This window comes from Malus sylvestris, chromosome 17, assembly GCF_916048215.2.
Source record: "Malus sylvestris chromosome 17, drMalSylv7.2, whole genome shotgun sequence".
NCBI lineage: Eukaryota > Viridiplantae > Streptophyta > Magnoliopsida > Rosales > Rosaceae > Malus > Malus sylvestris.
The window spans coordinates 9,285,255-9,298,336 of record NC_062276.1 but is presented as its reverse complement, the minus strand read 5'-3'; the positions used below and the strand labels follow the sequence as shown (position 1 = coordinate 9,298,336).

The 13,082-nt window shown below is 37.7% G+C and overlaps 2 protein-coding genes across 3 annotated transcripts; one reads left to right on the top strand and one right to left on the bottom strand.

The window, feature by feature from the left end:
- The first annotated feature begins 237 nt into the window (after window positions 1-237).
- On the top strand, window positions 238-12,989 carry LOC126609915 (protein IQ-DOMAIN 33-like). Of its 2 annotated transcripts, none has more exons than XM_050277854.1 (6): window positions 238-826; window positions 916-1,275; window positions 1,600-1,806; window positions 1,995-2,108; window positions 12,301-12,672; window positions 12,797-12,989. In XM_050277854.1, the coding sequence occupies exons 1-5, from the start codon at window positions 755-757 to the stop codon at window positions 12,622-12,624; spliced, it is 1,077 nt and encodes a 358-aa protein (XP_050133811.1). In that variant the 5' UTR covers window positions 238-754; the 3' UTR covers window positions 12,625-12,672; window positions 12,797-12,989. The 2 variants fall into 2 exon arrangements, with proteins under 2 accessions (XP_050133811.1, XP_050133810.1); XM_050277853.1 differs by lacking the exons at window positions 12,301-12,672; window positions 12,797-12,989 and adding exons at window positions 2,348-2,719; window positions 2,844-3,013 and having other exon boundaries at window positions 254-826.
- On the bottom strand, window positions 3,182-5,077 carry LOC126609917 (eukaryotic translation initiation factor 1A). The gene is made up of 2 exons (XM_050277857.1): window positions 4,914-5,077; window positions 3,182-3,838 (listed from the first exon to the last, which is right to left on the bottom strand). The coding sequence occupies exon 2, from the start codon at window positions 3,819-3,821 to the stop codon at window positions 3,381-3,383; it is 441 nt and encodes a 146-aa protein (XP_050133814.1). The 5' UTR covers window positions 3,822-3,838; window positions 4,914-5,077; the 3' UTR covers window positions 3,182-3,380.
- Window positions 12,990-13,082: the final 93 nt, after the last annotated feature.

Genomic DNA, 13,082 nt, shown 5'->3' with positions numbered 1-13,082 from the left:
TCGCCTATGTATGTATACCAAGTTTCTCTCCACAAGAGGACATAAGAAGTCGTATAATGAGTGAGATAGAGTGATATGTTAGAGTCATGTGATTCTTATATCACATGTTATAAGAAGTATATTTTAAAATCACACGATAGGTGAGATATCTCAGATAAGTGGATGTAGATATTGTTAGATGACATCCTATATTTTTCTCCACAAAAGAGCATAAGAAGTAACCAGAAAGGAAGACATAACCCTAATAGCAAGTAAGCTTTAAGTGAGGCCAAAGTGCTGAACCCATGTGCAAAAAGTGGATGAAAAAGCAAAAACACCTTGCCCCCCTCATCATCTAATCTCTCACTTTTCATCTTCTATTATTTTGTGATTAAAGTACAGATCCATCCAGCTCTAAAAGCCTTCTCTTCTCTGCAATTCTTCTAATTTAATCCTATCTAACAAGTACTTTTCTCCTAATTAAAAATGCATTAGTTTTTATTAGCTGTATAATTAGCACTCCAAAAAAGTCAATCCTACATTCCTCGTCGGTAAAGAAAATGAGGGAGAGAGTATTGCAGGATGATTTTTCGGAGTGTTAATACCAATCCCGGGTTTATTTCTTTGCTTTATGAACAAATTTACACTGATTCTTACTTATGGTTAGTAGTATAACTGAGTGAGAATCTCAGTGCACTAATCAAACTTTTCCTGAAGCATATATATGTAATTGGCAACGGTCTTTTGAGCATCTTCTTAGAGCTTCTGAGTTGAGATGGGCATCAGTGGAGGTTTGGTCAGGAGTGTTTTCTCGAGAAACCGATCTTTCGGGACACATGAGAGCAATGTGAGTTGCCACCATGCAATGCATCAACCCTCTCCTGTTAGTTGTGTTATGTATTAATGTGATTCGTGTTTTTGTTTGATGGCATTTAGGTGAGGAGCAATGTGACAGAGAGGAGAAGATGGAGCTCGGTTAGATCGTACCTGTGTGGGGATGAATATAACTCAGTCATGGCAGAGAATGATTCCGCTTCAGTTAAGAGCTCCGTGGCTACTGCCACCACACAGTTCAATTCAGTTTTAGCCGTTGCAGACGAAGATTCTAGTTCGGTTAGGAGATCCGAGGCAACTGTCATGCAACCGATGCCAGAAGACTTGAGAGACAAGGGAAACACCCGAAGAGAAGCAACTAAGGTAGATGTGGAAGTGGCAAAGACAGAATCTTCAGTCTCCAAAACAATGTCTGAGGAGCATGCAGCAACCATCATCCAGTCAGCATTTAGAGGCTTTCGGGTAATTTGACACTATCAGATTACTTCAATTTGCTCATCTTGTAGAAAAAAATAAGTTTAATTTCAACAGAAATTACAAGTATTCAAAGATCTTTGATGGTATTTATGTTACAATTTTCTTTTGAATGGACAATGTCAGCTCTAGTCATGTGCCTACGCCCACGATCTGCAGGTTTATGTTACAATTTAAGTTACGAGAGAAAACTCAGTCATCCCATAATTGTTTCGAAAATGCTAACTCGTTATTCATTGATAACTTTGAGGAAAATATGCGTTACTGCACACGGAATTCTGGCTAATATTTATTAGAGTGCTTGGATTTCAGATTAGGTGTCGAAATGGAGGAGTTATATCCAAGGATGGTGAGCAGCAGCTTATTGCTGGAGCGGAAAGTCCAAGTAGGGAGTCTCTAGGCACGTCGGTAGAAGTTCAAACGGGAAATTCTGTGCAAGTTTACTCGATTCAAGGAGAAAATTCGGCTGCTCACCACCGGACACAAGAGAAAGCTAGAGTGCAGGCGCTAAAGTTGAAGGTAGATCAGAAACAACTCTTACCGTTCTTTCTTATATGTTAGAACTATGTGATGCTAAAAAAAATGTGGTAAAACCACATTGAGATTTAAGAGTGAATTCAAACTCGGATTTTACAAGTTATTTATGTATCTACGCACGTGTTGAGATTGAATCACGTATGATCATTGACATTCGTAAAAACTTACAGGAAGAATGGGATGCCAGCACAGTTAGTAGCAACATATCAAGAATGAGAATGCAGAACAGATTGGAAGCAACAACTAGGCGGGAGAGAGCACTGGCGTACGCCTTTTCACAACAGGTACTGAACTTCATTCCTAAAAGAGTCGGGATTCTGTTGTGCAACCGGTGATTAACACTTCTCTCTCTCTCTCTCTCTCACGCGACGTGAGAGATAAGAGAAACCACGTGACTAAGAGAGAGAGAGAGAGAGAGAGAGTGATAAATAACCGACTACATCCAAGATTTTGCACTGAAAGAGGTTCTAAGACTCCTCCTATGGTTTTGGAAACTAATTAACTTGGTATTATTTGTTTGAAGCTAAGGATCTGCTCAAAGAAAAGGCACACCACATCTGATGGCACAGACCAGAACATGGGTTGGAGCTGGCTAGAACGGTGGATGGCAACCCGCCCTGCTGAAATCTCCCCCGCAGAAAGTCATATAAGCAACCACGTTGAACCAATTCACAGCAGCCAACGATTTGTCATCGGAAAGAGATTCTTCGACGTTGCAGGTGAAGAAAAAGAGAGCTGCGGATCTAATGAAGTCGGTGTCCTATTTGATAACTTTCCGGTACCAGCAGAAGAGAAGGATGGCTTAAGTCCAACTAAGACCAGATTCAAGGCTACGAGAAGCCTATCAAGGCGAAAATCGATGCCAAGCTACGAGTGTGGGAAAGAGTATCCCAAGGTAAGGATCTGTCCCATTTAAGCTATGATCCGAACTGAGCTTGTCAAAAGAGGATCGACATTTGAAGAACAAAATTACTAAGTTCCGGCGTTCAATTCAATGACTGGCTTCAACATTGATACAGGTAAGCAAGAAGGATTGTTCGAGGGAACCCAAAAGAGATGAAGAGCGCAACGAAAAGCAAACGGGGAGAAGGAAGTGCAGAAATACTTCATTCTAATGAACACAGATTTCCCTGTAGAATCTCTGTCAAGTAAATAATCTGATATCTTATATATAATCTGATGCTTGATACCTGAGTGAGTTTAAACATGCAATTCCAAGAACCTCATCTTCTCCGAAGAAACCAAGGAACGTAAACACACGACAAATTAGGTAAAACATTGTCAACGACGCTGTTACAAACGAAACACAGAACAAGGTAAACAGAGTAAAAGGGAAGAACCTCCGTGACGAAACTAGTTATTCAAAAAAGAAAACAAACATATCAAATATATTAGTAATAACAGATGTTACATGGAACATGACCAATTCCCCATCTGGAAATATAAAACCATACAGAGCCAACTGCCAATCCAAGTTTGACTTATACTAAAGACAAGTAACTGCCAATCGGTAACGGTAAAAACATAACATCAAAATAGAGTTTTAACCTGAAAGCCTATATCTTGTCGATATCTTCATCCTCAAACTCAATATAGTCGTCAACACCACCTTCGGTTTCTTCATCATCAATACCCCCAGCAATACCCTCGTTGAGACGTGTATTCTCTGGAAGCTCTCCATATGCCTTCAGGAGCCTAGCCTCATCAGGCATGTACTTGAGGATCACATCAGCTTTGTCGTCCTGATAGTCACGAAGGCCGACAAGAATGATATCACCAGCTGCAATCCAAACCTTCTTGTGCATCTTACCACGGATGTGACAAAGTCGCTTGGTCCCATCAATGCACATAGCTTCACACCGACCGTTACCAAGCATTCGGAGCACTTGGGCATACTCCTGTCCATCTTCCTTAAACACAAGCTCACGCTTTTCGTCATCAGCTTCGTTCTTACCTCTCTTCCTGTTCTTTCCTCCCTTACCCTTGTTCTTTGGCATGATTACAAGTTCTGTTTCTGCAACCAAAGTACAATCAGGTACTCAAACTTAAATATCAACCACTTCCATAACTTGATAAATTATTCAACAAACACCGAAACTGGATCAAAACACTCAAAATTCACGAAAGCATATTTTCATCCGATAAAAACGTACAACAAAGCATATAAACTCAAATTACCAATGAAAAAAAAAACCCTAAAAATATAGGTTAACAAATTATTTTTTTTTGAATTAGAGATTGAGTAAACTGTCGATTTGCCCCCTGAACTATCACCCAACTTTCGATTTGCCCCCTTAACTTTTTAATTGGAAAATTAAGGACTTAAACTAATTTTTTTGGCCGATTTCCCCCCTACCGTTAGTTTTTCATAAATTTCATCCAAATTAACGTTAACTCTTATCATGTGCAAACCACGTAACTCTCATTTTTGGACAAAAGCGTCATTTCACTAGACCTTCAGACAGAAAAGCTATAGAATCACACATATTTGCATAGGTTTATATTTTAGAAATCTAAGGTTTTCAATTATTTTAAAGAATGAAGTGACCGAACTACCCACACATGTTGTGCATATGCTTCCATTTAACAGAAATTTGGATGGAATGAATGAAAAATTAACAGCAGGGGCAAATCGGCCAAAAAAAATTAGTTTAAGTCCTTAATTTTCCAATTAAAAAGTTCAGGGCAAATCGAAAGTTGGGTGATAGTTCAGGGGGCAAATCGACAGTTTACTCTTAGAGATTAAATTCCAACAAAAAATAGATTCTGGGTCTGTTCAGCTTTAACTCAAACAACAGTTAATTTCGATTTCGAAGAAAAAAAAGATTCAAAATTTTATCATTCAAACATAAATTTAACTTCAAGAAATAAAATTCATCAAAATTAGGGGAAAACAATCAAACCAATAAAATTAACAAAAAAATTCAATAACACAGAAACCTCAGGAAGAACAAATTCTCTGAAATTCAAAAACCCATATGTAATTAGCTGAGATCCCCCAAAAAAATTCATCGCACAGCCCACTATAGCTACGAAACCCTAGAATCGATAACAATTTCAGAAGACGAAAAAGATAGGGAGGAGAATACCTCAAGTTTGCGAAAAGGTGAAACTTGGAGGAGGATTCGACGGAGGAGCACAATCTGAAAAAACCGAGCTTCTGGAAATCGAATCGAGAGACCTAGCACGCATCTCGTATTTGTACCACAAAAGGTCAAGCGGGTTCAAGTTGGGCCGGGTCGATATAAAATAAATTTGACCCGAATGTTAGAGGTTTGGGCTTAGAGGAGTAGGGAGAGAGAGGGCGGTGCCTATAGGATTTTTACAAAATTTCTACTTTTAATTCTCACAATCACACTCAACGTATAATACCAACTTGTTGTGAAAATAAGGATTTGTGTGCGTAGAATAAAGTAGATAAAACACAATATTTACGAGGTTTGACGAGTGTGCTTACGTTCTTAGGGCAGCAATAGTATTTTTTTTCTTCTTTTTTTCTCTTTTCCTTTCCTCTTTTCTTTCTTTTCTTTCATATTTTTTTTCATCTCCCTTCTTTCCTTTATTTTTCAATCTTTTATAGGCAAAAGTCAAGACCTAACAAACTCATCATATGAGTTATTTTAATATATTAATAATAAACTTTAATCATTTTTCAAAATCTTCATTCATACTGCTTTTTAAGTAGGCATTCACACTATTTTAATCATCCAAGTATATGTGGGCTTAAAGGTTTCGATTTAGGCCCAGAAAAAACCCTAGTCTCCAATTGCTTGAACTTCAAGGTAGGTTTCCTACTACTTTATTTATAAACCTCCTTTCTTCTCTTGACATTCACAAATTCCAGCAAAGCAAAAGTGTAAGCCGACATCCCAAAGAACCCGTACACAAAAAGGTTTGAAGATCAGAAAGCAAGACGACATGAAGGCAAATAACGATGAACCAAACATGGAGGATGCCGAACTGATGCGGCGACGTCATGTACTAGACTGTGTTATCAACCGAATCCTCCAACTCCTTCCCACTACACCCGCGGCCTGGATGAGCTTTCTTTCGAAGCAAAGGGAAGGCCTTAGGTCTTCAGTTTTTGTATTAGATTTAAATAAGGGCAACGTTTATCATAACTTTGATGATCAACGTCCAAGAAACTTCATCAAAGATTGGGAGGGGTATCAATTCCGTGAGAATGACAAGCAGCTCTTGTACAAATTCATGAGGTACTTCGATGGAGACGCAACTATTGTACGTAAGTGGTGCGAAATTTAAACTAACCAAAATTAGCCCAACTTAGTTCTAAATTTTATGCTCGCAAGCATACGAATCGTTTGATAATATAGAAAGCAAGCATTTAATATCGTCCCTCCGAAAATGATTTAATTCTTATCAACTAACTTAAATCCAATTACAATGAAGTAAAATTAGCAAATATTGATGAAAGATGGATTTGAGAATTGAAACTAATAGTAAAAACAAATGAAAACAAGAAAGTTTGATTACAATGCAAAAAGAGGCAGCCAAGTACACAAATTGTAATTCAATCGAGTAAAACGCTAGAACATCCGACTCACCATAACCAATCCAACTTATTTTCTGCAGTGAACTATTAACAAGTACTCAACCTCATTGATAGTCAAATCTCCCTAACACATGTAATATCTACAGCATCTAGACTATTACGTATATCCCAATTTGCAACCATCCATGGCATCTGGAACAGTTTAACATCATGAAACTCATTACGATCAATAGAAATTTATATAAAGACTACACAAATCCTAGAGTATGGCATCAAATACTAGGTAATTCATAGTATCTATTTGCAAGAAGCTATCACTCAAGTTGAAAACATGGCATCTGCACAACTTGCATCAAATTTACCAAGTAAAAGTCAAGATGGTAGCTAATCACCAAGATTAAAACCAAGCATATAAACACAACAAACGATACTCAATGAAACTAAAAACTTGAAATAATTCACTTGAGAATATAAGCATTCATAGTCCTGACTACATCGTAGCCCTAGCTAAGGAAAATTAGTTCCGAAACATAATAAAAAATATTATTCAATTCATAATAAAAATGAGAAAAAAATTGAGTTTAGAAAAAACGCTAAAAAATCCTTGTGCTCTGCTGCTGTTGTTCTCTTTCGTCTGTCCCTTCCGTCTGATCCGTTATTCCTCTCCTTCTTTTCCCCTTTTACGTTTCCGTAACCGATGAAAGCTTAACCCCAATTGATTGCTTACAGTAAAAGAGAGGAAACGGTAGAAGTTTTCAATTATGTGTTGGCCACTCTTTGGTACATTAAAGCACCCAAATGAATTCTGATTCTATTAGCATCAAACTTGTGCCTTTGATCTCCCTGTTGTTGTTTACCCCTTGATTTCAATAACTCAGTAAATCCATTTAAAACATCAACGGCCAAATCTCTCTTTAATGCCTTCACGCCAAAACCCATAATATAAGAGAACACACCACAAGAAAATCAAACAAATTAGGAGCAAGAAAATATGGGAATAACATTCCTCTGCTTTCCTTTTCCGTTCTCCCCCAATTGTGCAACTCAAATTTCACCTTCCAGGTTGTCTTTGCCACTTTTCGAAAATTGCCAAGACTCCAAAAGTTAAGATAATCAACCCAATGCTCCAAATTCATCTTCTTGCAGAGATCCACCGATTGAAAATTTAGTGTGTGTGAAGTACTATCTCTGGTGGTGTGTGGAATTGAATACTATCATTTTCTTTTCTTTTTCTTGAAATGGAATTGGTTGGCTACTCATGTAGAATGCGAGAGGTGAACGCAGCCTTCCCTTTCTTTTGGAACAAAAAACAATAAAAACTCTTTTCCATGCAATTGGTAAGAAGTCACGCGCAAGTGAATGGTCTAGTTGACAAGTCAACGCTCCTTTTAGACTTGTAAAGCAATATGATCCCTACAGAAAAATTCAACCAAATAAGTTGTTGTATAATTTATAAAGGAAAGATTTGCATAAGATTTGGATGAGCCAAAAATGTAATTAAAATTTTCCCAACTCTTGAATATCACTTAAGACCAATTTTGACTTAAAAAAATAAAATATGACATACACACTTCAACTCAATCCACTTACTAAACAAAACCAAATTCCAGCTACTTTACTTGAATTGAACTTAAAAGGATTGAATTCATATTTTTCTCAAAACCATGTAATTTCATTCATTTAGAACAAACATGACACAAGAAAATGTAGCTTTCAGAATAAAATAAGTAGTAAAATATGCGCTCATCAAATACCCCCAAACTTACATCTTGCTTGTCCTCGAGCAAACAAAAGAAATTCATGAAAAAGTAATAGCATGGAAAGCGTTAGTTTCCCTCTACGTGAGCCTCATCGAATTTTTTTTTTTCTTTTCAAGATACATCATAATCAAATCCATAGTAAGCACAAAGCAAGTGAATCAACCACATTCCAATTCTTAGCAAAAACCTTTCAATCATCCTTGAAGTGTAGTGTGTGCGATAACCATGCCAATGCAATTCTAAGCTTCTTAAAATCATCATATGCAAACAAGTAACATCCTCACCGGGCATACATTCATTCACTCATATTTCTGGGTACTGTGTTTCACTCAAGTGATCTTAATCAAACATGCCGCCAAATGCTTGTTTGTCAACCTACCTCGCTATTAATATCATGTAATTACTTGAATCTATAGGACTCTAGTTGGGTTGTAATGGGGCTATGGGTGATAGGCTAATGAAAGAAAGGATATGGAAACCAAAATTTTTGAGAAAGTACACATTAGTAGTTTTCCAACACCAATATCACACCCACTCAAATTGAAAGCAAACAACATACCCGTAGCACTTGCTGCTCCCCTACTCAACTTCAAATGAAAATTTATATTTTGCATCCAAAGATTAGTCCTCTAAAACATACAACTGCATTCTCAAGCTTTACTTTTGATAACATTGACACTTAAGATTAGAAGTAAGCTTGTGCAAAACACATTTTCAACATCTCAGCACTCTTTTTTTTCTTGTTGTTTTCTTTTTAATTTTTTTTAATGTTGAAACTCATACCACCACAACTAATGACAGTACCCTGCGGATTTTTAACCGTTTCCCTCTTCTTTTTTTTAATCATGCTCAAATCTGCAAAGCTACATCACCCCTCAAATTCACATTTCATTGTAATACACATGCTCCATCCACTTTTTCTATATAAACAAAACCCCAAAAGCACAACCTTTGTAATACTTTCTCAAAACAATAAGGGATCGATTTCTGTGTATGAGCTCAACTCCAATATCGAAGCATGGTAAAGAGATGTGGCTAGCAAAGAAATGGCTTAGTTAAAGGCTCAACGGGCTACTAAAGATAAAGATAGCATATAAGGTAGGCATGAAAGGCTCAAACGATCCAAAAATAGCCTATATCACTTCCAAGTTATTGCATGAATTGATGAATGATTCGAGAGGTATAAAGCAAGTTCTAGAGATACATGTAACAATGAGATCATACGCACGAGAATAAATGTGATTGATGCATGATAGTTCAACCATAGAATAGGCTCAAAAGCTCACAAGGATTACATTAAGTCACTATATTCACATATGAAGTGTTAAACCATGCTTTAGTATTACATCAACAAGGCTATGTGCATTCAGTTTTCCAAGGATGATCGAACATGTACAAAGCAAAGCTAACAAAAGAATAAAGAGATTCACTTAAAACATGCTTACGACTTTCTCAATAACCATGGTTCAAACTCAATTTAATTTCATCATTGGGTCGGGAAACTAACAAAAATCTCACTGAAAACAAGAAATAAAAACAATATTTTTTTTTTTTGAAACTGAATGCTTCTGATTTGTTTTAGTTTTTTTTTTTCAACCAAAATACTAACTAAAAGTAAATAATTAAAAAGGGAGGATCCAGGCAGTTAAAAACAACATGCTTATTTCAAATGAAACACTCACACTAAACAAATTTCTGATACCTGGACTTAAAAATCTCACTCCTACCCCCAAACTTGGATGAGACATTGTCCTCAATGTCTAGAAATAAGGTACTTAAAAAGAAGAAAGGGAAGATGAATGAGTAATATCACTTGGACAGAGAAACTCCCCTGGTTTATGCTTCACATGGCAGCCATGGTGTTCAATGCAGTAGCCACCCCCAAACTTAAACATTCATGGTTTCAATCATTATGATGTGGCAGCTAGACGTCCCTACACCAACAGAAATCTATCAGCAAGTAGCCGAACAAAGAAGGCAGAAAACAAACATCAAAACTGAATTAAATAAAACAAATAAAAAGGATGATAAAAGCATGGGTTGCCTCCTATAGAGCGCTAAATTTATAGTCTTCAGCCGAACCATATGATGTTTATGCTGGATCTCGAAGCGAGGTCACCGTCTTCATGGTATCAAAATTTGTTTCCACATAAGGCTTCAATCTTTGACCATTAACCTTGAATATGCTTCTCGACTCCAAATTCTGAATTTCCACCATGCCATATGGATAAATTTGCACTACCACGAAATGACCATATCACCGAGAACGAAGCTTTCCAAGAAACAACTTTAATCTGGAATTGTACAGCAACATCTTCTGTCCGACATAAAATTATTTTCGTAGAATGTTCTGATCATGCCACTTCTTAGTTCTTTCTTTATAGATCTTGGCATTTTCATATGCATCGTTTTGGAATTCTTCCATCTCGTTAAGTTGCAACAATCTTTTCTTCCCAGTTGCTTCCATGTCAAAATTCAATGTCTTGATTTCCCAGAAAGCCTTGTGTTCCAGCTCAACCGGCAAGTGACATGCTTTACAAAAAACAAGCCGATATGAGACATGCCAATTGGAGTTTTGAAAGCAGTGCGATATGCCCATAAAGCATCGTCTAACTTCTTCGACCAATCTTTTCTCGAAGCACTCACAGTCTTCTCCATAATCTGCTTGATTTCCCGATTTGAAATTTACACTTGTCCGCTTGTTTGAGGGTGATAAGGTGTAGCAACCTTATGTGTGATTCCATACTTTGCCAAGAGAGCTTCAAATTGCTTATTACAAAAGTGAGTTCCTCCGCCACTAATAATAGCACGAGGGGTCCCAAAGCGGGTGAATATATTTGCCTTCAAAAATTGGAGAACAACTCGAGCATCATTTGTAGGAACGGTAACAGCTTCCACCCATTTCGACACATAATCAACTGCTACCAATATATACTTGTTCAAGAAAGAAGCAGGAAATGGCCCCATAAAATCAATTCCCAACACATCGAAGAGTTCAACTTCTAGAATATTATTAAGAGGCATCTGATTTCTACGAGAAATATTTTTAGTCATTTGACAGCGATCACAAGAGGCAACAAAAACATGTGAATCCTTGAATAAAGATGGCCAAAAAAACCCAAATTGGAGAACCCTTGCTCCTGTTTTTTAGGCACTGAAATGTCCCCCACACGCAAGAGAGTGGCAATGATTGAGAATGCTGATTTGCTCATCTTCGGGTACACATCTGTGAATCACTTGATTTGGACAATGTTTATACAAGTACGGATCATCCCAAAAATAGTGCTTGACCATGGAGAGAAATTTCTTTTTTTGTTGAAAACTAAAATCGTTTGGAATCACACCACTAGCCAAATAATTTACGAAATCAGCAAACCATGGGACTTCTCCATGTTGGGCAGCAAACAAGTGTTCATCTGGAAAAGCTTCATTAAGCGGTACAGTTGATTCTACCTCACCATCTTGAATAAGCCTTGACAGGTGGTTTGCCACCACATTTTCGGACCCATTTTGGTCTTTAATCTCAAGATCAAACTCTTGAAGAAGAAGAACCCATCTCATTAGCCTTGGTTTTACATCCTTTTTAGACATCAAGTACCTCAAGGCTGCATGATCTGTGTATACAATAACCTTCGAACAAATAAGATAGGATTGAAAGTTGTCAAGTGCAAATACTACAGCAAGCATCTCCTTTTCTGTGGTGGAATAATTGAGCTATGCGTTGTTTAAAATGCGGCTTGCGTAGTAAAGAACATGCGGAAGTTTGTCCTTTCGCTGCCCTAAAACAGCTCCTAAGGCATAATCGCTTGCATCACACATCAGTTCAAATGGAAGGCTCCAATCACGTGCTGTCAGAATAGGGGCTGAAGTAAGTAGAGTCTTCAAGGTATTAAAAGTTGACAAGCATTCAGAATCGAACTCAAACACAACATCTTTCTGAAGAAGATCACTAAGAGGCTTGGTTATTTTCGAGAAATCCTTGATAAATCTTCGATAGAAGCCCACATTACCAAGGAAACTTCGAACTCCTTTCACAACAGATACTGAAATTCATTCCTAAAAGAGTTGGGATTCTATTGTGCAACCGGTGATTAAGAGAGAGAGTGTGTGTGTGTGTGATAAATAACCGACTACATCAAAAGAGGTTCGAAGACTCCTCCTACGGTTTTGGAAACTAATTAACTTAGTATTATTTGTTTGAAGCTAAGGATCTGCTCAAAGAAAAGGCACACCACATCTGATGGCACAGAACAGAACATGGGTTGGAGCTGGCTAGAACGGTGGATGGCAACCCGCCCTGCTGAAATCTCCCCCGCAGAAAGTCATATAAGCAACCACGTTGAACCAATTCACAGCAGCCAACGATTTGTCATCGGAAAGAGATTCTTCGACGTTGCAGGTGAAGAAAAAGAGAGCTGCGGATCTAATGAAGTCGGTGTCCTATTTGATAACTTTCCAGTACCAGCAGAAGAGAAGGATGGTTTAAGTCCAACTAAGAACAGATTCAAGGCTACGAGAAGCCTATAAAGGCGAAAATCGATGCCAAGCTACGAGTGTGGGAAAGAGTATCCCAAGGTAAGGATCTGTCCCATTTAAGCTATGATCCGAACTGAGCTTGTCAAAAGAGGATCGATATTTGAAGAACAAAATTACTAAGTTCCGGCGTTCAATTCAATGACTGGCTTCAACATTGATACAGGTGAGCAAGAAGGATTGTTCGAGGGAACCCAAAAGAGATGAAGAGCGCAACGAAAAGCAAACGGGGAGAAGGAAGTGCAGAAATACTGCATTCTAATGAACACAGATTTCCCTGTAGAATCTCTGTCAAGTAAATAATCTGATATCTTATATATAATCTGATGCTTGATACCTGAGTGAGTTTAAACATGCAACTCGAGGAACCTCATCTTCTCCGAAGAGACCAACGAATGTAAACACACGACTAATTAGGCAAAACGTTGTCAACGACGCTGTTACAAACGAAA